We start from the raw sequence: 25816 nt of genomic DNA on the forward strand, positions 1-25816 counted from the left end.
CTCGGATCCACATTAGATCGAAACCCAAATCCAGGACAATGTAATAAATGGATATAGCATCTTAACACACTGAGCCTCTGTGCCTGAAAAATAATTTTAAAAAATGGGTAAGAATCGAAGTCTTTGTACAAATTCTTCTAAAAATCCGCCAGTAAAAAAATAATATAAATTAAATCATGCACAAATTTAAGAGGAAATCACAAGCAATAGTATACCAGAATTAACTTACCATTCAAGCATTGAACCATATCATGTTAAATCAAATATTAAAAAATGCATAGAACTAATGCTGAAAAGTAAAGGATGCATGATTCAATGCACATGCATGAATAACTTCTTAAGTTATTTATCAGAGTTGCTTTTGCATGCACGTTCCTATTAAATGCACATAAATTTAATTTTCAGTCTTACAAACCGGTGGATACTCAAAATGGATAAAGTTTTTGAAGTTCAAGGTAATTCTAGGTTGTAGGTTAACACACAATTTGTATTTTAATTACTGGGCTGCACACTTGTTCCTCAACCGATATCAGGAATCCTTATCTTCCATCGGAACATTAGAAATCCTCACCTAATGTCGGTTCATCAATGAAAATCCTCAACCATTGATGCTACTTTCTTGGTATATAAATAACTACAGTTGAGTCAACACCACCACCCTCAGGCGAAGTGTTGAAAGCTTCTTAAAATCATGATCGGGAACATAAACCTAACATCGGGTTTTTTGGGACATAATTGCACACAGAGTTTTAGTATCTTCACGATTCCCCATGACCATCATCCAATATTCTCACACTATAAAAGGGACATCAAGGAAGAGCATTATTACACAGTTTGATCTCTTTTACTATTTAAATCAACTACAAGTTCTTTACACAAAATCAATTATGCAAATCCACATGCAATAACAATTTCGGAACCTTGCTCTAACAATTCAATAATGTAATTAATTTTGGGCCTTTGCCATTGCAAAATTTTAGTGAACATAAAACACATAAAGTTCAATAATTTATGTACACAATGCATATTCACAACACAAAAAGAACACATATCAAGCACATGCACATACACATGCATATGGAAAGCTTGTAGACCTATCTATATATGATCAAATTTATGCATATGATCAATACACTTACAAACAATCTACTCAAGATCAGATTTATGCATATGATAAGCAGCCATGCAAACATCTATTTATGGTCAGTTTCATATGCCAATGATCTATTTATGATCAGATTTATGCACATGATTAACAAACATGCAAATGATCTACTTACGATCAGATTTATGCATATGATCAGCATACTATGATCAGGTTCATGCATATGATCGGTTGACAACAAAGTATATATTACTTATGCACATAGTCATTAGTCGGTTGATAGAAAAGTATATATACTTATGCACATAGTCAGTTGACAACAAAGTGTCAACTAAGTATGTATACTCCTGCAAAAATAAATGCAAGTATATAAACAAGAAGCTACTAATGGGAAAAATTCAATAAGTCTCAAAGGGCTAAGAGCAAATCACACACAATGAGAGAAAATCCTTAAAAATAATGATAGATAATATTATAGAAAATGCTTGAAAAGGCATTACAAGAAGTAGAGGAGAAGTTCCCTATTTATACAAGCTTTTGGGGGTCAGAGGTAGCTCCCAAAAGAGACGTTGGGAGCTCCCCAATGGCCACATTTGTGACTATTAGGGAGGGTCACAACAACTCTTTTGGGAGGTCCGTTTATTAGCCCTTAAACAAATAAATAAAAAATAAAAAGACAAAAAATAAATGATTACAAAAAAGTCCCTAGTGGACATGCTATTTACGTGTGAACAAAAAAACTAAATTGTCCCTAGTGGGCATAACAAAAGGAAATACATAAATACTCAATATATATATAATCCACATATATTTTAACAGTTATATTCCTTCTTTGACATTGGGAAAGAACATAAATAATGAAGTATTTATAAGAGAGAGAATGCATTAAATGCAAATGCATCTATAAAAAGAAATACACTTTACCTTTCTTATGCACCATTATGAATGAGCTTCATGAGATGATGGGAAGAATAATCCCATATTGTCTAGGAGAGCGGGTGAGGTGCTCTCCATTAATTATAAAAGCAGGAATCTCTCACACAAAGGGCCTTCACGAATGGGTTGGGTTTTGGGTTTGACTGTACCGTACCCTCTAGTTGAAACACCTCGTTCCATTACATTTTCTTGATTTTTTTGTGGATCAAATTCTATGAGCAGGATCTATATAGTTTGTTTAGACAAAATATGTTTTAGATTGTCCAATCACATTATATAAGCAATTTTTTTAAGGAATTCAAAATTCAATGGTCCATAATGTGTAAAACTTTTCATGATTGAAAAAGTCATGTTTTTATGATGAAACCACTCGATCAAAAGTGCATTCTTAGTAAATGGACCGTGCTGAATGCATCTGTGGGGTCAATTTGGTCAAATAAAACTTGCACCTATGAGTTTTAGCTAAATAGTATGGTACTCTTGAGTGTAGCCAATATTTTTCCATATATATATATATATACATATATATATGTTTTAGATTGGTCAAATAAAACTTGCACCTATGAGTTTTAGCTAAATATGTTTTAGATTGTCCAATCACATTATATAAGCAATTTTTTTAAGGAATTCAAAATTCAATGGTCCATAATGTGTAAAACTTTTCATGATTGAAAAAGTCATGTTTTTATGATGAAACCACTCGATCAAAAGTGCATTCTTAGTAAATGGACCGTGCTGAATGCATCTGTGGGGTCAATTTGGTCAAATAAAACTTGCACTTATGAGTTTTAGCTAAATAGTATGGTACTCTTGAGTGTAGCCAATATTTTTCCATATATATATATATATATATACATATATATATATACATATACATATATATATATAAAGTTAAAAACAATTTTAATGTCATATAAAAGTGCATTCCTTAGTAAATGGAGTCTGACTCGTTCTTATTGACTCGTGACTCGGCAGGTCAACTCGGTGACTCGGACCGGGTTTTGTTAACTTTTGATTTTAAAAGAAAAACAATATATAATTTGTCTGAAACCATGTTTTTGAGTAAACATAGTCTCCAAACGTCTGTAAGAATATAAAAACAACTGCAAAGAGCTATAGAGGTTTGCTTGAATAATTGAATTTGATATCTATACAAGCACTTTGACTAATTCATGACTTGAATTAGAGGATTTGGTCACCATGAGTTAAGTCTGCCACTACCTAAGGTTCCTAAAATGGCCAATCATATATGCTAGCTTGTTTTAAAAGTTTTAATTCCCTCTCTAACAAATTCATAAATGTAAAACAGGGATATATGTGCATATTGAAAGTTTACAGAATGCCCAATATCAACATAAATAAGCAATTTTCTCATGTATAAAACTATGCAGGAAATATATTAATGGCACAACTATAAAAAGACTACTAATATTTGAATATGTATAATGCTTGTTCACATAACAAATGGATGATGAAACCTAAATGTGACTTTCCATAGGCACAGTTGACCCGTCATATATAGTGAGAATCTTTTCTTTAAAATATTTTGCTAGAATAAATTGATAACACAAGGTGAACAATAGTTCGAACAACATGGCGATTTTATTCTATGGATTTAAATGCTTTTTTATCTTTAAATGATTTTTATTTTCTTTTTTATACAAAATCTGGGGGTAACCCTTGTTAAAATATATGTACTTATATATTTCGAAACTGTAATTTGAAACTCAAAAAACAAATTTCAAACATCCCAAAACTCGCCCGAGTCAGGCCGAGTCAAGCCGAGTCAAGCCCGAGTCAAGCCCGAGTTTTGGCAAACCGAGTTTGCCTTGCTGGGTTGACTCGCTGGAGGGGCGAGCCGAGCCGAGTCAGCCAAGTCAACGAGTTGACTCGGCGAGTTTTAAAACACTGAAATGGACCACGCTGAATGCATCTATGGGGTCAAATTGTTGAAATAAAACTTGTACATGTGAGTTTTAGCTATATGTTATAAGCATTTGTAAGTTTTTAGGGCTTTTTTTTAAACTTGGACAATTTTAGACCATAGTCACAAATACTGCTGAGATATTGATAATCTTTTGATACAATCATAGTCCATGGTAATCCTGTTAATTTGGTGAGATTTTTAAAATCTCACTTATCTTGAATATCTCACAATACTATCACACCTTTATCACGGATTTAAACCCACCTTGCATGCCAAAAAAATTTATTAGAAGCTGTGGCATTATAATGCCTTTTCTTTTTTCCAGTAGGCTATAAAGGCACTTTTCAAGAAATAGTAATAATCCGGGGGTACTTTTCACGTGTCTCCACATGAACCACTTAAATTTGAATGTAACATGCATAGAGGGAACATGCCTCTTAAATAGAAGTGGGAAGGAAAGTCATCCCCTTGTCCCTTACTTTTACTCTTAGCATCGATACCGTATAAAGCATTCCCCTCACTCTTACTATTAATGAGTGTTGTAAGTATCGTATCGTATTGTACGATACAATACGATACTTTTTGGAAATATGATACGATACACACTGTATTGCACCAGTATCAGGTGTATCATTTGATACACCCCTGTATTGTGCAGGTGTGACACTAACTTTTTGAGTTTTGAGTTTTGAGTTTTAAAGGCCTCTTGTGGTGTTGTCTAGATGCTGTTAGAAGGGAACCCACACACTGTAAGAGCTCTGAGATCGATTTGAGGTCCGATTCGTGCGCAAAGGAGAGGGATTTTGCGTTTTTCTCAAATAAGAGTGCATTTCCACCGATTTCCACTCAAGAAAGTGGGTTAAAGTAAAAAATTCTCATTCTTTGCTTTTTATTGAGTTTTTTTGGAGAAGATGATATCAGAGGATCCAACATGGCAATGGGGCACTCAAGTAATGAGTGAAAACCGATTAAAAATCAAGTACAAATATTGCCAAAATTATTTTTTGGGTGGTATCTCTTAGTTGAAGCATCATTTAGCTTGAACACATTATAATGTGCAAACATGCACTTCAAGAAAATTGTTGGATGTTGTGAAATGATAATGCCAACAATTATTTGATGATCTAAAAGGAAAAAGACAAGAGCATTGAATGATGCAAAAATAGGGCATGCAGAGCTCTGAAAAGATGTGTATTACAAAGATGAGCTCCCTACTTTTGATCTTACAACCCCTAGCATAGGATTAAAAGTAGGAATTTCTGTAGCGAAGGGGAAGGGTGTGGCTAGTACCAGTAGTAGTGCCACCATAAACACAAAAAGAAGAGGAGGAGAAAGAAGAGGAGGAGGGAGTTATTTGAGAGGAGGTAGAGCTAGAGGGTCTGGTAGGGTTTTTTTCCCTCCTAAGCTTGCCCCTGGGGTGCAACACGACATTCATACTGCTATGAATCCTCAACATTTAGTCGAGCAGGCAAATGTCGCGGTTGGGAGATGGTTCTATGATGTCTGCATTCCTTTCAATGTGGCAAATTCTTTTCATTGTCAGGTCATGACTCATGGCAGATGCAGTAACCAGTATCGAGTTTGGATACAAGTTGTCTTCATATCATGCTTTGAGAGAAAAAGTTTTAGATATTAATATGAAAGAAGTTAAGTCATATTGTGATGAAATGAGTCATTCATGGAGAGAAAATGAGTGTAGTATCATGGCAGATCTGTGGACAGGCAGAAGGTCAAGGACCTTGATAAATTTCCTTGTCTATTGTCCCAAAGGAACATGTTTTGAAGTCATTTGATCTATCTGATATGCCCAAGACAACATATGTATTGCTTAGAGTTTTTTATTAAGTTGTGGAATAGGTTCAACCTCAAAATATTGTGCAATTCATTACTGATAATGTAACAAATTATAGGGCATTAGGTAAACAACAACAACAACAACAACTACGCCTTCATCCCAAAACAATTGGGGTCAGCGATATGAACCAAAAAAGAAATTCATTTTGGGTCTTCCACATGAATCCTTTTCCTCCAATCATTTCTATCCAATGCCATGTCCTCGGTGAGGTTTAAAGCATTCATATCCTTTCCTATCATCTCCATCCAAGTCTTCCTAGGCCTACCCCGACCTCTTTTAACTAATATATTTTCCCATTTCTCCAACCTTCTAACTGGAGCATCATTAGGCCTTCGCCGAATATGTCCAAACCACCGTAAACGATTCTCTCGCATCTTATTTTCAATGGGTGCAACACCTACCTTCTTACGTATCTCCTCGTTCCGAATCTTATCTTTTATTGTATTTCCACACATCCATCTAAGCATCCGCATCTCAGCTACACTCATTTTTTGAATATGATGTCTCTTGGCAGCCCAACATTCTGTACCATATAGTAAAGCGGGTCTAATAGTCGTCCTATAAAACTTTCCCTTCAACCGCAATGGCATTCTACGATCGCACAACACTCCAGTTGCACTTTTCCATTTCATCCACCCAACCTTTATCCTATGATTTACATCTCCATCAATTTCTCCATACTTTTGAATGATGGATCCCAAATATTTGAAATAATCATTCACCGGTATTTCTTGCTCACCAAGCTTCACTACACTCCCATCACTACTTCGTTGCTTACTAAACCGACATTCCATATATTCAGTCTTACTCTTACTCAACTTAAAACCTCTAGCTTCCAATGTCTGTTTCCATAATTCTAACTTAGCATTAACCCCAGCTCTAGACTCATCAATCAAAACAATATCAGCAAACAACATACACCACGGTACATTTTCTTGAATTGATCTCGTAAGCTCATCCATCACTATCGTAAATAGGGCATTAGGTAAAGAATTGACAAAATTTTGGGTCATTCTTTTGGACCTTGTGTGTTGCCCATTGCATAGACCTCATGATTGAGGACATCGACAACATGGATGAGATAAAACAAATAGTTGAATATTGCCAAAAAATTACTAAATTTATTTACAATCTTGCATGGGTTTCAACCTAATGAAAAAGTACATTGGTGGCGTTGAGTTGATTCGCAGTGCGGTTACTAGATTTGCTACGAATTTTTTGACAGTGCAAAGTCTAGTAAATAATAGAGTTGTACTAAAAAAATGTTTCATCATATGATTGAAATTTATATCCCCATGCAAAAAAAAGAAAGCTCAAAGAAATTGTAGATATTATATTCAGAAGTAAATTTTGTGGTTCATGCATGAAGTTGTTGAGAATAACTATACATTTGGTGAATGTGCTTTAATTGATTGACAATAAAGACAAACCATTTATGAGTTATTTCTATGAGGCCATGGATAAGACAAAAAAGGCCATTAGAGATAATTTGAAGAGGAAGAAAAAATTGTACATACATATATGGAACATCATGGATCATAGGTGGACTTGGCAACTTCATCAACCTCTTCTTGCTGCAATATATTATTTAAAATCCTGTATTTAGATACTTTCCCATGTTTAAAATGGATAGGGAAGTCAGTAAGAGACTTTTGGATTGCATCGAAAGGTTGAACCCTAATTATAACATTCAAGATCAAATTCATAAGGAAATAAAAACATACGATAATGCATTGTATGATACGGGGAGACCTGCAGCAGTGCAAAACTGTGCCACGATGCGTCCAAATAATTTACAATTTTAATTTCATATTGTTATTTAGTTATGATGTTTTATATGATTATATCTTTTATTGTTTTATTGATTTCTTATTTTTTTTTTTCAGACATGTGGTGGGATAGGTTTGGAAGTGATGTTTCAAATTTGAGAGCTTTTGTCATTTGCATTTTTAGCCAAACATGTAGTGCAAGTGGATGCGAGAGAAACTGGAGTGTCTTTGATCCAGTACATTAAAAAAGAAGAAATAGATTGGAGCACAAAAGGCTTAATGACCTTGTCTATGTTCGCTACAACTTACGACTAAGGCAAATGTATATAAAATTATAAAGTTCATTTGTCATTTTCATTTGTTTATTTAAAGTTTTTTTTATATCATTCAAAACCCAACTAATTTGAATTTTTCATGTCTTTTTTTTTTTAATTTATAACCCGAAAAAACTACACCTAATACGAAGACTTGCTCACACTAGTTCAACCTGCCATACCTACGGTCGTCGTGCCAGCAACGTAAAACTACGAGGCTAAGATCCCTACCCCCGGGGCTTATGCTACGCATTGGCTTGTGTAGAGGGGTGATGCCCATGAGAATCAAACCTTGTGATGTAGACTCGGTATGCACCAGGGTTGCCGGAAGCGCCTAGCTAAAAGGGGAAGCGCGCTTCCCCGAAGCGCGCTTCGGAAGCCCGAAACGTCGCGCTTCTGAAGCGTCCCCCTTTTTTAGGAAGCACGCTTCCCTTTAATGGGGGATGTGTTTCCCTTTAATGGGGGACATGCTTCCCTTTAATGGGAAGCACGCTTCCCATCACGCTTCCCCCTCGCTTCCCCCACGCTTCCCCCTCGCTTCCCCTGTTTTTTTTTTAAATTTTTTGTATTTTTTATTTTTTATTTTTATTTTTTTCGCTTCCCCCTCGCTTCCGAGACGCTTCCTAGGTCGCTTCCGAGACACTTCCCGAATCGGTCCTAAGTGGTCCCGCGTTTCCCCGCTTCCTAAAATTTTGAAAGTGCCTCGCTTCCCGCTCCCGCTTCCCGTATCGCTTCCCGCTTCCTTAACTGGCAACCATGGTATGCACCGATCCACAATCCAAGATCCAAACGGATCTCAATACGCACGAAAGCTTTTTCACTAAAATGAGTCCAAACAGGACTATGGAAAAGAGGGTTTTGGGGACTCGTGTGCTCTGTTTCAACAGAGACGGTCCAAAGGAAAGTTGCGCACGACACGCACACCTTTCCAACGAATCCAAAATCACTGGATTCAGATCAGGAATGTCCGCTCCACGAACTCAAAATCGGGACTGATAGTTAAATCTGTGACATACTCTCTGAGTTCGGTGGTCAGCCTATTCAGAGAGGTTTTTGACCCCTCAGACGGTGGAGTTTGCGAAAACTCCCAACAAATGAACTGAAGGCTAGATTCTGACCTTTCCAGAAAGCTATGGCTCGCAAAATTTGAGCAATCCTACGCGCCTCTACTGAATTTTAAAATCCCTGACGAACTAGTTGTTAACTAGCCTAACCTGATAAAGGGGACCACGTGAATCACCTCAGATTCATTCATGCAGATGAGGGTTTCAGAAGAAACCCTGAACTTCACTATGGTAAAGACGGATGTTAGCTAACCAGACTAACTTTTGGATTTCAATTTCACACCATACGTATTCAGATATTCGAAAATTAAGCAGCCATACACAAAATGCTATAACAGTGAATATTATATTCAAACCTAACACAAATACAGAAAGATAGATTTTTTCAGACTACTTGCAGGCTTAATCGATTAAAATGAAAAACATGAAAAATTTAGACCTTTGTCTTAGCTTTCTACAGAATCAAACGGATCGGATTTTCATGAAAGGAATCGTGAGAAATCCCTAAAATACGGAACATTGTTCATAGTGTTCTGGACGGGACAGGGTCTGACAGATTTTTTCCGACCGACTGCTTGACAGGGAATTTTCGGGACCCTGCTGGTTGAATCAGTCTGCGACCTCAACAACAATGTTGTAGGTCCGTGTCTTAGCTTTCCAGGAAGCCCAAGAACACCGGAATCGGATCAGTATCTTAGCAGATACAGTCAATTCTTTGGAGTTGTCTCTGACAACTCCAAAACCGAGAATCTGAATTTTTGACATGAAATGGAAGAGTAAGCAATCATGAGTTTTGCAGATTGTTGGAATATACTTTCAAACAACATATAAACTTAAAACTCAAACTTTCATTCATGAACATAAGTCAAGTGCTTGCATGCTGAGAGAATTAAAAGTAACAAGTTCAAAATATAAGAACAAGGGTTTGAAAAGGCAAACAAAGTTTGCAGATGTCAATGGAGATGAGGTAGGATGGTTCGAATGCGCCAACTCCTCCAGCTGCAGTGATCGTGGTCCTCCTCACCAGTTCAAGCTCTTTCCTTTTTCACCAAAACACACTCACCAAAAGTCTTTCTCACTCACACACTCACCTTCTTCATTTCCTTCTCACACTCACTAGGATCCCTCACAACCCATCACCCACAAACTTTCTTGATGCCATCAGTAGGCAACTTGTCATGGACTTTATCGGCTTAACCGAGCCGAATCAGGCCAAGTGGTAAAAAGCAAACTTGTAGAACATGATCTTAGCTTTCCAACGAGCTAAAGATGATGCAATTTGGACCAGTATCTAGGGAGATACGGCCAAAATACTGGGAATGTCTTTAACCTTCAAACATTTCTTCTCCACTCCATTTTCGGATTTTTTTTTCTTTTCTCAAAACAACAACCACCAGCCCTCATGGTCGACCACCGTGAGGGTCTTAAGCCCTCAAGAGGGTGAAATGATGATGCCACCCCAACACCAATCACTCACAAAAGGGGGGTGGGCTTCTCCAAGTTGCCGCCCACTTGCCTAATGCATGGGCTCCTTTTGAAAATGGTCATTATTGCCTCCCAATAGTCACATGCTCCTTTTCCCAGTCAAACTTGGAGTTTGACTGGGATCCTTGGTTGTCCAAATGAAGTGGTGCCAACTGGGTCTCAGTTAGTTTGGATCTTGGGCAAGATCCAAACTGGCTATAATGTGGACTCTGTCAAAAAGGAAAATACGTAGAAAAAAAGAAAACTACCTTAACAACCCCGTACACCTTCTAGTGCCACAAAACAATCCTACAGAGCACTAGAACTATCCGGATCTATAGAATCCGACACCTACAAAAAAAAAATAACAAAAATAAAATACGTAAAAGTCTAAATGATTCTGGACATACAAAATGGAATCAAACTTAGAAATACAATTTATGAGAAACAAACAAAATATCCCAGAAATTGGAACATGCTATTTAAAGTAGATCTGGGTACGCAGAGATCCAATTGGACCCAGATAGTCTTGTATGATTGGATCTATCACGGATCGCATCCCGGATCGGATTTGATGAGTTGGATATGGATTCAACTTGCCTTCAATGCGCGGATCTTTAGGATGCTCTGTATCACCTTGACTGCTTGTCTAGCAGCCAAGGCCCCACCCCACTACACCAACCCCCCTTGGTGCATATAAGTACTTTTTTTATAGTCTAGCTGGGGTTAGGCAGATCCCCACCAGTTACACAACATACCATTGGGTTTTGAACTTGGAACGTCCCAACACATGGCGACTTGCACTAACAGCTCCTACCAAACAAGCGAAGCCCCTCGTTGGTAGGCAAATCAAAAAGTTTTCATCAAGGAGGTACAAAGAGCAACTCAATCCCATCAGTTTAGAACATTTTGATGAATTGGATGCATGGGTTGAAGAAGCAATGACTCTTTTGAATGAATAACATTTAGTGAATTAACGTGGAATGAGCACAAGAGGTAGATGATGAAAACCCCAGGTATCTTGGAGACGATGTGGATGTCAAAGAGGGAGGAGAAGAAGAAAAAAAAGAAAAAGACGAAAAAGAAGAAAATAATGATGATAGAGAAGATGATTATGATTATTGAGGTTTTATAAAATATGTTTTAAAAAAACTTGGTTATTTTACACTTAATTGTTCATAAACTTGGTTGTTTTATTTTTGTTTATTTAATATGAAAGTATGAGTCTTGTGGCATGTTCTTAATTACAAGATATTTAATATTTTACATTGTTCTTGTGAGATATGCATGCAATATTATCTATGATTCTATATTAGTTGACGTTTGATGATGTTCTTATGCGGCTCATAGAGACATAAATGCTTTATATGTGTTTTTATGGTTTTATTTTGTGCAATTCATCATTGTTTCATGTGATATGATTTTTTACAATTTTTGCTAATGCTTTCTGATTTTTTTTGGAATTTTTTTATTAAAAAGTTATGATACGATGTTACTTTGGGCCCGACCGATACGGGTAATGATACAATACTTACAACCTTGCTCTTAACAGCTATACTTGGCAAACTCATGACTCAGATTCGAATCACCTCACTCTTGACTCATGAGTCAGTGGTTTGACTTGGTAACTCGAATGGGTTAGGACTATGCATTTGTTACTATTATTACACAAATAAGATATGGAAAAAAATAAAATTCTGAATTGCATACTCACTAAATTTAGCATATCACCTCAATGACTAAGATATATAAGTATACAACTATACATAATTGTTACATTTATGATTTAAAATATATGATTCTTTATAATAAGATCCCTTTTGAGTATTCTGTATGGTAAAAAGCAAAGGTTTTGGAAATCTCTCAAGATATTCTGTTGCTAAGAACGACATTTGTGACTATGTTTTATACTTGGCAAAAGTTGACCAAGTCTAAAATTAAATCGATGTGCCCCGACACTTGTTGACACCCACCCAGTTGGCAAAAGCATTGCTTTGTAGTCACTTGGAACCCCCTAATAAAATAACTAATATTTTTAGCCTAAGATGAACAATTTGACAACTGGGTTGGTGTCAACAAGTGTCGGGGCACATCGGTTTAATTTTAGACTCGGTCAACTTTTGCCAAGTATAAAACATAGTCACAAATGCCGTTCTTAGCAACAGAATATCTTGAGAGATTTCCAAAACCTTTATTTTTTACCATAAATGTCTTATGTGATTTATGAATTAATACTCATATGGGTAGCTTAGGTTGTCTTAGCATAAAAACATGCACAATCACAAATAGCCAGATATTGAGGTGGAGGGAGAATGGTTTCCAAAACAGGATTTTGGAAAGAGTTCTATACTTGTACTTTCTATTACAGGATTTTGGAAAGTCATTTTGTACTCCTCGTAAGTAGATTATTAATATTAATGGGGGCTGAGAGAGAGAGAGAGAGTTAACACTTTCCAACCTTAGATTTTCTAGGAAGTCATTTCCTACCCTTCGTGAATAGAGCAAAGTTTATTAGTATTAATGGGGGGGGGAGAATTAATTGATAATCTTTAATAATAAAATATGCTATTAAAGTGAGAGATAGAGAAAGATTTGAATATAGTCTTTGATAATAAAAAATGATATTAAAGTGGGATTTTAATGCATCTTAAATAACTCTCATATTGTTAACTGTCTAGTTTTTCAAAATCTCATGTTTAAAATATAAATATCGAAATAAAATTATGCTATTTATATGTTAGCAAATATATCATGATATTTTGCAAATATCATGCCATTTTGCCATTTAATAACATGAGCTAAATATCCTTTTTTTGCAATATTTTGAAAATATCTTTGTTATCACTATGTAATATATATACACTGGGTAACTAAAATATCTAAACCAATCAAATATGTAAAGAGGTATGCACCGAGATTTTCATAGGTTTTTTTTTTCTAAAATTTCACTGTACGGATGTGATCTAGATGCATGGTTTTATAGAATCAGACTCTTGGATCATCCAATTACTATATATAAGACGGATCTTTTAAGGCTTGAAAATCAACGACTCAGAATTTTTGTAAATATGCAAGCATAAAAATCACATTTTTTGATCCAATTACGATGATCCAATAGTCGATTCCAAGCAAATGGACCACTCCGAATGCATCTGCAGGGTTAGATTTACAAAAAAACCTATGAAAATCTCGGTTCATACCAGTTTACATATTTTGCTAGTTTACATATTCCAGTTTCCCTATATACACTTACATAATTTTTTAAATGTTAGATGTATTGTATTATATAATAAATGCACTTATATGTTAATTTTCTAAGTTTTTGTATTACAAATATATATTTTATTATTTATTTTTGATAAATTAATAAAAAACCATGACTTTCCTGAGTCACTGAGTTGACTTGCTCGAGTCACCGAGTTGCATGTGGATCCAATACCGAGTTCTGAAAATGCCAAACATGTTAAAGACCTTTAGCATTATTGTATAATGTCTTGATTAGTGATAAGTCAATAAGTTGGTGTATGCATTATCTGTTGATTCATCATGACAATTTTGGCATCACTATTGTGCTAGACTATGTTGGCTACATAGTGGTTACAGGCAGCATTTTGAACAGAATCAACGGGCTAAAGGCTAAAGGTGATCTCATTTTTATCTACCAAACCTTGCTCCCCTCATCCCTTAGTGTGATTCACTAAGGTAACTAGATTTCTCCTTCGAGATTCTGTCATGATGCATTCCCTAACGCAGAGTCAGACAATAGATTCTTAAAAAAAAGAATATTTGGCGAGCTCATAAAAGTTGGCTAGAATGACTTGGCTTTTTTGATCTAACATATTATGGAGGTGAATCTATTTTAGACACAAATCAATAGTATTATATGGGAACCAAAATTCTTGATTAATGACTCGGCATTAGGTTATGAATTTTCCATTCTGTTGGATATTACGAAACATTGTTGTGAGGCAACTATAGGAAGACACATGAAAGTATGCTTTGTAGAAGAGTGATTTCAAACATATTCTCTAAATATCCAGTCACGGTAGGGTCAAATTGGTCTTTCCCACCTCGTGGCTTGATTGTAATAGTTTGTTTTTTCTTTATGTTGTTATTTGTCATGTAATTCTTTGTGGTTTTGTTTGTAATATTTAAATATCCAGTCACCAGTTTATGTTTTTTTTAATTATTTTTTAACATGTAAAGGGGGAAAACCAAACCCACTGGTGACTTACCTCTTACTATCGCATCCTCCTGTTAGCCACCTTTGACGATAAGGTGTGCCCGTTTTCTTTTTCTTCTCACCTTTTGTGTGTGATAAAAATAAATTGATGTTTGATGTTGGTTTACATGATTTTTGTGTGTATGCTTGAGAAACTATGTTAGAGTTTGCTCTATAGGTAATTTCTACATATTTAAAAGTGTATTTGCATGACCTTTATAAGTAACTGGTGTGTATTTTCTACTGTCTGCTGTATATGCAATTTAGTTGGAAAGAATAGTTTAAGTTGTATCCACTCAATCTGACCTCATAGATGTTTTCACCGTGGTATGTTTGCTAGGAATTGCACTTTGTATAATCTTTTTTCAATGTAAAAATATGCTTTGTTGAGTCATAAAATTTTGGTACATTGTGAGCTGTTGATTTTTTAAGCCCTTGACCAACTTACATGTTGCAAGAACTTTATCGCTAAACTGTTTTCTGCTAAAAAGCTTTTTTGATCATATCTGTATGGTTAGAGCTACGAAAGAGATGCAAGAAAGGTGAAAAGGTGGCGTTTTCTACTAGATTGCATGTACAAACCACTGTAGCAAATTTATATTGTATATGTACATTACATAATTATGCATTTATTGTTAATGTGTTTGTGTTTTCAAGTATTTTTTGAAAATTACTAAGTTTTTTAGTATTTATTTGTGAGGCTTCTGCCTTATGCCTCACTTCATGGGTGGTATGCCTCACTATTCCTCAATGCTTTAGCAACATTGCTTTAGAGCATACTAAAAATTCTAAGGCTGAAAGACCTTGCTATTTGGGTTGAGAAAAAGGATTATGTTTGTGCTGTCCTTTGTTGCTGGCAGTGGTGGAAGTTTACACCATGGAAAATTGTAACAAAATGATGTTACCAATAAATATATTGTATCTCCATACTGGTGCTTGATTTGCTGCATTTCTCTTTTCTGAATATACTGTTGCATGAAATTGCTTCATGGTAGCATTTGTTTTGTACGTCCTCATTCTCAGGTAACTGGGTTGCTCTTTGTGTCCATCTGCAAATCCTATGGTGAATTATTCATCATTCTGAATCAGTTGTTTCTTGTACTAAAAGTAAAAAATTTCTTTGTTCAGAGATGCATTATGGTTTTGGTCGGGGATTTGCAAGCACAAGGGATCTTCATTTTGAAACTGGTCGAGTTTCTTCTCATAATCCATCAAGTCCCCTTGCTGCTCTACAAGAGATTGCAATAAAGACTGGAGAGAAGGTGACTAGAGGCCTTGCAATAGACATGGATGCTGTATTGACTATTATTATATTATATCTCTTAAATGCAATTCAGTTATTGTAACTATTTATTACTTTTGCAGTTGGACTTTAAGCCATTACTAAATGCAGCCATGGAGTTGCAGTTTTCCTCTGAGGTCAGTGATTTGATTATTTCATCCAAGCTTTTATTTCTTTAGTTTTACTTTCTATTACTTTCTACTTGTGACGAGTATTTCCTGTGTTTTCTTCTCCATTGTACTTGCTCACAATTTTATTTCTCCCTTCAAGATTCCTGCAAATTTCATGCAGCATCTTTTCTGCTATATATTTTTCAGTATATGAATGCTTTTGAATCCGTTGGTTTAGCATCTGCCGATGAGATGACCAAAATGATGTTCTGTTGTTTCTTCCTAGTATAGATTTGAAATCTTCATCCCGTTACCATGTTTCACAGGTCTGGTTTGTTGGGCAAAAAATTGGTGAGGGGATTGGCAGAACAAGAAGGGAAGCCCAGCTACAGGCTGCTGAGGAATCTCTTAGAAATTTAGCTAGTAAGACATCATCAAACTTTACTCTTTAAATGTGAATGTCCATGTTTCTCTGTTGGACCATTTGCATCAAATGCTTGCTATTATAGGTGCTAGGATGTTTCTTGAAATGTTTCATGAACCAAGATGCCTTTGTTGCAGATAGATATATATCAAGCATCTCCTTGGAACCTAGAGCTTTGCATGGGGATTCAAGCAAGATTAATGATGGAAGTGAAAATGGTTTTATGAATGATCCCGGCAGCTCCTTTGGTCATATAGGATCATCTAGGGAAGATGTGCCAATTGCAAGTACTTCTGAGCAGTCCAGATTTCCCGACCAGAGGCCTGGTGGATCTCTAAAGTCTTCTGCTGTTTCATCTCTCAAGGAATTGGTAAGAAATAACTGCCAGATCTTTTCTCATAATTTTTGAATTTATGGAATAAGGTTAGGTCCTTCAGAGATTCTGATCCCAGCTCTTTAATTATCTTAGTGCATGTTGGAGGGCCTTAGTCTAGTTTTTCAAGAGCAGCCTTCACTTTCAATTGATTCAATTAGTAACGGGCGAGTATACGCACAGGTTAGCTGCATATCTTACTAGTTTCTATTGGTTAAGTTGTGTGTTGCGGTGAGGATTCATTGAGAGTTTTCAGGCCTTTAGATTTCTATAATGATGTACATTGCACTTGAAGGGCTTCAACTCTACTTGACTTAATGGACTATTGTTTAGCAAGAAGCTGCTTTACCTATTATTTAATTCTGGTTGTAATTTCCACTTTAGGTTGAAGTAGCAGGACGGGTTGTGGGGAAGGGAATTGGTTCAAGTTGGGAAGAAGCTAAACAGCAGGTTTTTGTCTATTTTGCTGGTGCTTTTCAGTTTTGTAATTTATTATGCAGTCTTTCTGATTTGAATCTTGTACCAGATTCTCTTTCATGCATGTTTGCATTTGTATCTCAATATGCCTCCAAATGTTTTCTGTGGTACAATAAAGGGCACAATTTTGCACAAAAAGTAAACCTGGAGATATTGTCAGGCCTATTGTTTGATTTTTTGAGACTAAATAACAGTTGTTCCACGTAGTGTAGTTTTTTCCTTTTTTTTTTAAATTTGGTCAAGCAGGTAATGGTTTCATTGAATATAATTGGTGCATTCATTCTGTGCATGTGTAACTTTTTTGTCAATTACAAACCCCTGTTGATTCTGAGTTTGATATCTTCGTAGGCTGCTCAAGAGGCAGTTGCTACTTTGAAGTCTACAGCATTTGCTCAACACACCCAACGGCGGTTAAGTTCTCCAAGGTGAGGCATAAACTGCTACATTAATGTTGATCTCTGTTATATTTTGTTTACTTCTGTAGAGTACAGTTGTAATATGCCCATATACCATGCGTTCCAGCAATGAATAGAAAAAAGTAAGCTCCATTATAGAGCTGCTTATTGTGTATATTTTTGAGGAAGAGTGAATATTGGGACCATTGTTTTGCATATGAGAATTGTCTAATTCAGTTTCTTGACTCTTTATTCAGATCCTCTCATACCGTTCCGGTGAAAAGGATGAAGCCTGAGTTTGTCCGGGGATTCAATAGAGTTCCACCTTCTTCAAGATACTCCAAGAATGGCCCCCCTGTTTCCTGACAGCACCAGTATTTCATGGGAAGAGTGGCTTAAATTTTTTACCGGACTTTGTTGTCTGCAGATCAGGGCGTCATTGGTTAGAGTTGGTATCAGTTTATACAAATCTGGGTCATTTTGAGAAAAAATGTTGTGTTCAAGCTGTTGTTTGACAGCTTTCTTGATGTCTGCCTCGTTTTTCATCTGGCTGAGCTGCAAACATCAGCCAGGAGGCTTGCGCTGAGGTGGCAAATGGTTTGTTTCACTGTTCTTTCTGCAGAGCAAGGTTTTGTATATAGACTTGGCTGCAGCATACACCTTCGTGCTGTACACATTTATGTAATTTAAAACTTTTGTTATTGAGATCACAGTGCATCTCGAGATGCAGAGCGAGAGTTGAAGAGTAAAATTGCAGGTATCCTGGTTATGAGCTACTCTGTGTTTTAACCCTGGACATTGTTTCATAGGAGACCAGCTCCATATGCATTTCCGGTCATCAAGCTTGAGACTAAGATGGAGATTTGTCACTCCTGAAATTTTGTCTTCCACCTTCAATTCTTGTTTTACCTTCCTTTTACTTTATTGAGAAATAAAAGCCTGCGGATGTGCTCATATGCTTCGTTACTTTTTGAGACGGATTCACCATGTGGTTTTGATAAATGTTATTGCCGATGTACATCCAAGTTGACAAAAATTTAGGTCCACAGGGGTACTCTCTCTCTGATGGTACTGTAGCAAATAGTTTCTTTTGTATGGGCCTTCACCTCCTCCGGTGGTACGAGAATTATTATTATTTTATTTTTATTTTCTGTATAGTCTAACTGCAAGCACCTTGGGTTTTCTGCTGGCCATTTGACCAAAATGTAGCGAAGATGTGAAATCAATCATTTTTACCACCTTGGGTTTTCTGCTGGCCAGCAGGGTGGTTATGAGGGTGCTAAGATAAAGGCAGGGGATCAAACCCTGCTGGTACACGGCCGTGTGGTCGTGGGACCCACCCTGGGGTTTTCCAATGCTTCGGCGAGGGTTTCGTTGGACTACTGTAGAAAACCCCTGGTGGAGCCCCATGGCCACCCTTTCTTACGTGGCCCACCTTTGAAAGCTGTAGAGACACCCGTGCACCAGCGGGATTTGATCCGGTGCCTTTATCTCAACACCCTCACAACCACCTGCTGGCCATGTGGGTGACCCTGCGGTGGTAAAAAAAAACACTAATTGATTGGCCATGAGTCTAAAGATAAAAAGTTAAATTTATTTATTAGGAAAAAAATTAAAAATAATGAATTTGTAGATATTTATGATGTTTTTCATATTGATTAGGGTGGTGACAGTGAGTTTGCAAGAAAAAAGCATCAAGTTCGTGCTTGGAAGCTAGAAAATGGTAGAAAAATGCAAGTAGGAAATAAAAAGTTTAAGCTTTTCCTTCGGTTCCAAACAGGAGAAAACTTTTGAGAGGAAAGTTTTTTTAGTCATATTTTTTATAGGAAAAATTTCTCACTTGGGGTGGTGGAATAAACTTCCATACGATCCTCCTTCTGATCTTCCTTCGATGGAGGAAGAGTTTCCAACCCTAATTTTCTTGTTATGCACAAATAGGGATGTCAACGGGTAGGGTCAGGGTTCACTCGAATCCGCCCATAAAATTAATGACCAGCTTTGGGTTTGGTTTTTGTTGGGTCACAAAAATGGCATCTCAAACATGGACCTGCATTATTTCAGAAATTTATTTTTACTAAAAATACATATAAAATACTTGGGTCGGGTCAGGTACATGACAAAAATGCCCGATCGGGTCGAGTACCCAGCAAAAATCATAATCCAAACCGGCCTGCATATTGCTCAGGTCAACCCGAATATTATTTGGGTTGGCAATTTCATGCCATACCTGATACAAACCCGAACCTTTGACAACCCTATACACAACAACAACAACTGCCCTATACACAACAACAACAACTACGCCTTCATCCCAAAACAATTGGGGTCGGTGATATGAACCAAAAAAGAAAATCATTCTGGGTCTTCCACATGAATCCTTCTCCTCCAATCATTTTTATCCAATGCCATGTCCTCGGTGAGGTTCAAAGCAATCATATCCTTTCCTATCATCTCCATCCAAGTCTTCTTAGGCGTACCCCGACCTCTTTTAACTAGTATATTTTTCCATTTCTCCATCCTTCTAACCGGAGCATCATTAGGCCTTCACCTAATATGTCCAAACCACCGTAAACGATTCTCTCTCATCTTATTTTTAATGGGTGCAACGCCTACCTTCTTATGTATTTCCTCGTTCCGAATATTATCTTTTATTGTATTTTCACACATCCATCTAAGCATACGCATCTTAGCTACCCTCATTTTTTGAATATGATGTCTCTTGGCAGCCCAACATTCCAAAACATATAGTAAAGCGAGCCTAATAGTCATCCTATAAAACCTTCTCTTCAATCGCAATGGCATTCTACGATCGCACAACACTCCAGTTGCACTTTTCCATTTCATCCACCCAACCTTTATCATATGATTTACATCTCGATCAATTTCTTCATACTTTTGAATGATAGATCCCAAATATTTGAAACAATCATCCATCGATATTTCTTGCTCACCAAGCTTCACTACACTCTCATCACTACTTCGTTGCTTACTAAACCGACATTTTGACAGCCCTATACACAAACAAGGGAAAAAAATCATTTGGAAAAGTTCTCATATCAAAATTCTCAGAGACAATTTGTTTTTGAGTTTTTTTTTCTTGCTTTCAAACGTATCCTAAGGGTTGGGTGGCGTAATGAGGCACTTTTGAAAAATGGAAAATAACCGTATTGTCTTGGTAAAATGGTGCAATTTCGAAAACACTTGACAATTTGCCGAAATTCTCTACATGCCCAAAATTTCGATTCTTGATTTTGAAGACATTTTTACCCTTCTCCCAAGCAAACTTGCTTATGATCACACAATAAATATTTACACCATCTGAAGGTCACAACATCTCAATGAAGATTCACTTGAACATTTTGTGGACCTGATCAAATTTGCATAAAAAATTTTTATGAACATGGTTAACTTGAATCCCTACACAGAAGATTTACATATAAAATGTATAGATCTTATGAGATTCACAACCATAGTGCAAATCTTTCATAATTTAAAAGTTCAAGCTTGGCAGTTTTACTCCATACATTTGTGATAGTCCTCACATTCATACAAAAGTCATGAAAACCTCATTTAACTAAAAACTTTCTTAAAGTCAAGATATACGTTCGCAAATGTCTGCATGGCATTCACAAATATATATTTCAAATGTTCTTACCTTCGCATGTTTATTGATTGCAAGTTCATGATACATATTTGTGAATGTCATGACTTTCGTGCAGATACCATACGAACATCCTTTAACGAAAAACTCATATAAAGTATAAACATACGTTCGAAAATACGTGTCCGACAATCATAAATATGTGTTGTAAATGTCCTTACCTTCACATGTTTTCATATTGTAGGTTTGCATCATACATTTGCTACGAAGCTGGTTCCCTATCTATCCACTTATCAAGCTTCTCCCATATATCATTGTAACAACCATAAATTTTTTGATAATTTTTAATTAAAATAAATACTATTTTTTATATGCATTTATGGCTTAAATTTAGTTCTTAATTTATCTTAAATTAATACAAAATTTGATCCAACAATGTTGTTAATTTAATGTTTGATTTGGAGTTGGATCTAAATTCGACATTTCAAATGGATTCAATTCAGATCTAGATCCATAGGGTGAGTCGCCCCTTTATTGGGCCCCACCTGGATCCAATTGTCAAGTGGCACTGGAACTGGATTATGTCCAAATTTGGACAAGCTCAGGATGAGACAACTGTCATTCCCTCTCTTAGGTGAAACTCAGGTAAAGTAAAAAGTAAAATCCTAACAAATGGTGATTTTATAAATTAAATTTTTAACAAATTACTATGTGGTTAAATTAATTAAAAAGATAAAAATGAGAACAAGAGAAGTTACTAAGGAATCCAACCACTCTCACATGGTTTTAGAGTGGGTCCCACCTTGGGCATGTGGATAGGCTAGGTGTCTTGAATTCCTAGGTAACTACCTAAAGTAAAAATTAACTAAATTTATAAAAGTTAATTACAGTTAAAAAGGATAAAACTACCTAAGTTCAAAAAAATGGACTAATCCCTAAATTATTAGGTAGTTAGAGTTTTGAGTGGACTCTCTCCCCTCTAAATGATTTTGAAGAGAGGTCCATGTTTATGAAAAAACATATAAAGGAGTTTTGTGAGCAATGGTGGTCAAAGGATGCCTATTGATTAGGTAGACCATAGTTTGAAAGGCATAACTCCAAAATTTCAAGGCAACTCCAGCATGAGCCATAAGAGTAAGGCCAACATCGACGATGTGTCAATGTTTGTGTTTGGCGCTGCCGTTTTGTTCATGTGTGTGGGGGGCAAAAAACTCGGTGGCCAATCCCACAAGCTTGCAGATACGTATAAACATTATGATACTCACTATCCCAATCAGTACGAAGAAATTTAATCTTGCTGTTAAAAATATTCTCAACATGTACTTTCAACTGCTTAAAGATATCAAACACTTGCGATTTATGTTGTAGCATATAGATCCAACAATACCTAGAATATGCATCAATGAAACTGACATAAAAGCGTTCATTATTAACTAAAGAAATAGAGGATGGTCCTCGAACATCAAAAAATATTAAGTCCAAAGGTATAGACACTTGATGAGAGAAAGAAATAAAATGAAAGTTATGACTCTTGCCAATTTGACATGCCTCATATACTTTATTTTGAAACCATTTTTTAAAAGACAAATGAAAACAATGAAGCACATGCTAAATAATTTTAGATGAAAGGTGACCAAGGTGTTAGTGCCAATGATCAAACATTGTGTGTTCACCCACCATTGCTTATTTATTCTGTCCTGCTTGAAGAGAAATATGATAAAGGCCTTTATCACTCTTTCTGTTGGCTAGAAGTCTCTGCGAAGCCTCATCCTCAATATAACAACAATCACGATGAAACTCAACAAATAAGTTATTATCTCTAGTCAATTTATTAACTGACATCAAATCCTTTGTGAAATGAGGAACATGCAACACATCTTTCAGAAGAAGATGGGCTTTAGGAAAATGAATCATATTAACATTATGAATTTGCAAACCTGAGCCATTGTCAATTTTTAAGGTGTCATTGCCCTGATATTCAGAATAAAGAGACATGTTGCTTAGATCATTGGTGACATGGTAAGTAATGCCAGAGTTGGGGTACCAAAAATCATAACTGTACATCACAAGGGCAACATGATAAGTTTGCGAAGAACTTAATTGACATGATAAGGTATATTGAAAATACTTCCTTGTAGTGTGACTCGATTTATCACATGCTTGACAAGCAACTTTGTTTGATTGAGTTCATTTACCTCCATAAGTTTGTTCACTTCGAGGATGATTATTGTTTGGAGAATATCCGCTATTTCTTCCTCTATAACCACTACGATTTCCATTATTAGTCTTGCCTTTATAGCCACCACACTAATTTGAGTTTGGATTTTGATTTTGGCGGGTAATAAGATTAGCCGTGGCCATGGACAAATATGGAACTGGATCATTTTCACTTAGTTGCGCGTCATGGATCAACAAAAGTCCATAAAGTTGATTAAGTAAGATAGGTTTTGTACGAGTTCCAATGGCCGTACGAAACAAATTAAATTCAGAAGGTAGGCTACGAAGAACATGCGCCATCAAGTTATCTTCATATACTACCTTGGATGCAATGACCAGTTGGTGCAAAATTCTTTTCGCATTCTATATATTCCTCATCAGTTTGAGAGCCTTTCTTTAGTTCAAATAGATGACTTTTAACTGCATAATTCAAGCCGAAGACTGGGCCGCATAAGCAAGCTTCAATGAACTCTAGACCTCATAGGATGTTGAGAGTCCCGCAACATGGGTATAGACCGATTCTAACAATGATGAGATAATCCAACTAAGTAAAAGTTGGTCTTGACAATACTATAATATGAAATCTTGATTGATTTCATTTGAGTCCATTTTGAATTTCGATGGACATGGCTTTGTTCCATCAATGAGACCAATAAGGTCATATGATTTTAAGATGAGAAGAAATTGTGATTCTCATAACAAATAATTGTCGGCCATTAATTTGGTGGTCAAAAAATGATGGAGCCCGGATTGAAAATTTAGTTGTGGTAAAATCATATTGAGAGTACCTGAAGCTTCTTATTGACTTCTAGGTTGTTGAGTATTGTTGGTAGATGATAGTGAGCTTGTCATTGACGATGAAAGCGTTATGACTCTAATACCATAATAGAGGATGCACATACTTAGTATACTGAATATACTCATACACACACAAGGCCGATATAACGTGGTTCGGTAAACACCTACGTCCATGATAGTCTCACTATTCAAACTTGAATAGGGACTCTTCTCTTCTTATCTTTATATAAATTATAATAAGAGTCTGGTTTTGTACATTTGGAAAAATCCGAAATAATCTTAGAATTAGGAATACAAATCTTGACTGAAGATCTTTCCTTCCTATTATTATCTTTAGGATTAGGTAAGCAAAGCTGATCTTTAGTAAGTGACGGTTTGGAGTCTCTTATCGTTATCGACTTTCCAAACAGGTGATCTTTAACATTATATGACTTTCCTTTCATATGGACATTATCTTAAGAGTTCATTTGGGGAGTCTTGAAGATGGATCCTTCCAGATTCTTATCTCTAACAGGTGAGAGGACCTCAACGAACCTTTTGAAAACTCTTCTCACAATGGGTAAAAGTCTTGAAGATCGATCCTTCCAGTTGTGAGGCATGTCCAATGGATAAGGGGTGTCAAATGGGTAAAAGTCACGCTCTACCTTTTGAAAACTCTTCTCACAAAATAAATGCTCCCCTAGATCTCATCTTCTTTGATGTTTGGGGACCTTCCCTAGTTTAGTGGACTAAGGGACATCGGTATTATGTGCACTTTATTGATGCCTTCAAGTATATGTGCCTTTATGTTATCTCCTACAAATCTAAGTTTTTCCAACATTCGAAGTCTTCAAAATTTTGATTGATATTCAACTTGGAAAAAAAATCAAGGTTGTCCAAAGTGATTCGGGGGGTGAGAGTACCAATCTGTTTCTGAATTTTTGAAACAAAATGGAATAGATCACAGGATCCTGCATGCCTTATGGCCTATACTGCAAAACACCATTTCCATGTGGGAGCTGCACAGCCTGCACTGTACGTCTTTTAGGCTCTGTGGGAGCCTTGCATTGGGATGAAAATACCATTTCCATGTGTTGCCAAAGCATGGTGTTGTTGAGGATGGAGTTGCTAAAAGAATCATGATGTGAGTAGTGTTCGGGCTGCTAATTCCATTCTCAATGCCATATTAATTTGGCAACACTAGTCCATGCTTGGGAGCCAAAAAATTGGGAGGGGAGATCAAATTTAATGAGGGTTTAATTAATATCACCTATGCTGGCACATGTGATATGGGAGATGAGGATGGTGTTAAGAGTGGAGACGGGTCATTTTCAACTACATCCTTAGACGGATCACTCATTTTCTTGTCCACTCTCATCATCTCTTTTCTAACATCGGCTCCCAAACAGAGTCTAATTGCTCGCAAATAGTCAGAGAGCATGAAAGCACTGGGGAAACCTTCATACACCTCTTATTAAACAAAGCCTTATCAACAATATCAATA

At 36.3% G+C, this 25816-nt stretch overlaps 1 protein-coding gene across 4 annotated transcripts in view; it reads left to right on the forward strand.

Moving 5' to 3' along the window:
• LOC149813252 (RNA polymerase II C-terminal domain phosphatase-like 1) overlaps positions 1 to 18671 on the forward strand; it is a 97616-nt gene extending 78945 nt beyond the window's left edge. For 2 of the 4 annotated variants that reach the window (XM_089991796.1, XM_089991799.1), the window contains 8 exons: positions 15785 to 15918; positions 16022 to 16075; positions 16375 to 16471; positions 16610 to 16842; positions 16942 to 17028; positions 17230 to 17295; positions 17671 to 17747; positions 17975 to 18671. In XM_089991796.1, coding sequence (XP_089847922.1) covers positions 15785 to 15918; positions 16022 to 16075; positions 16375 to 16471; positions 16610 to 16842; positions 16942 to 17028; positions 17230 to 17295; positions 17671 to 17747; positions 17975 to 18083 — 857 coding nt within the window. In that variant the 3' untranslated portion in view covers positions 18084 to 18671. The remainder of the gene's footprint in view (positions 1 to 15784; positions 15919 to 16021; positions 16076 to 16374; positions 16472 to 16609; positions 16843 to 16941; positions 17029 to 17229; positions 17296 to 17670; positions 17748 to 17974) is intronic. The other 2 variants (XM_089991797.1, XM_089991798.1) reach the window with 2 other exon arrangements.
• Positions 18672 to 25816: the final 7145 nt, after the last annotated feature.

Source organism: Nuphar pumila, chromosome 16 (genome assembly GCF_984573655.1).
Source record: "Nuphar pumila chromosome 16, dmNupPumi1.hap1.1, whole genome shotgun sequence".
Lineage (NCBI taxonomy): Eukaryota > Viridiplantae > Streptophyta > Magnoliopsida > Nymphaeales > Nymphaeaceae > Nuphar > Nuphar pumila.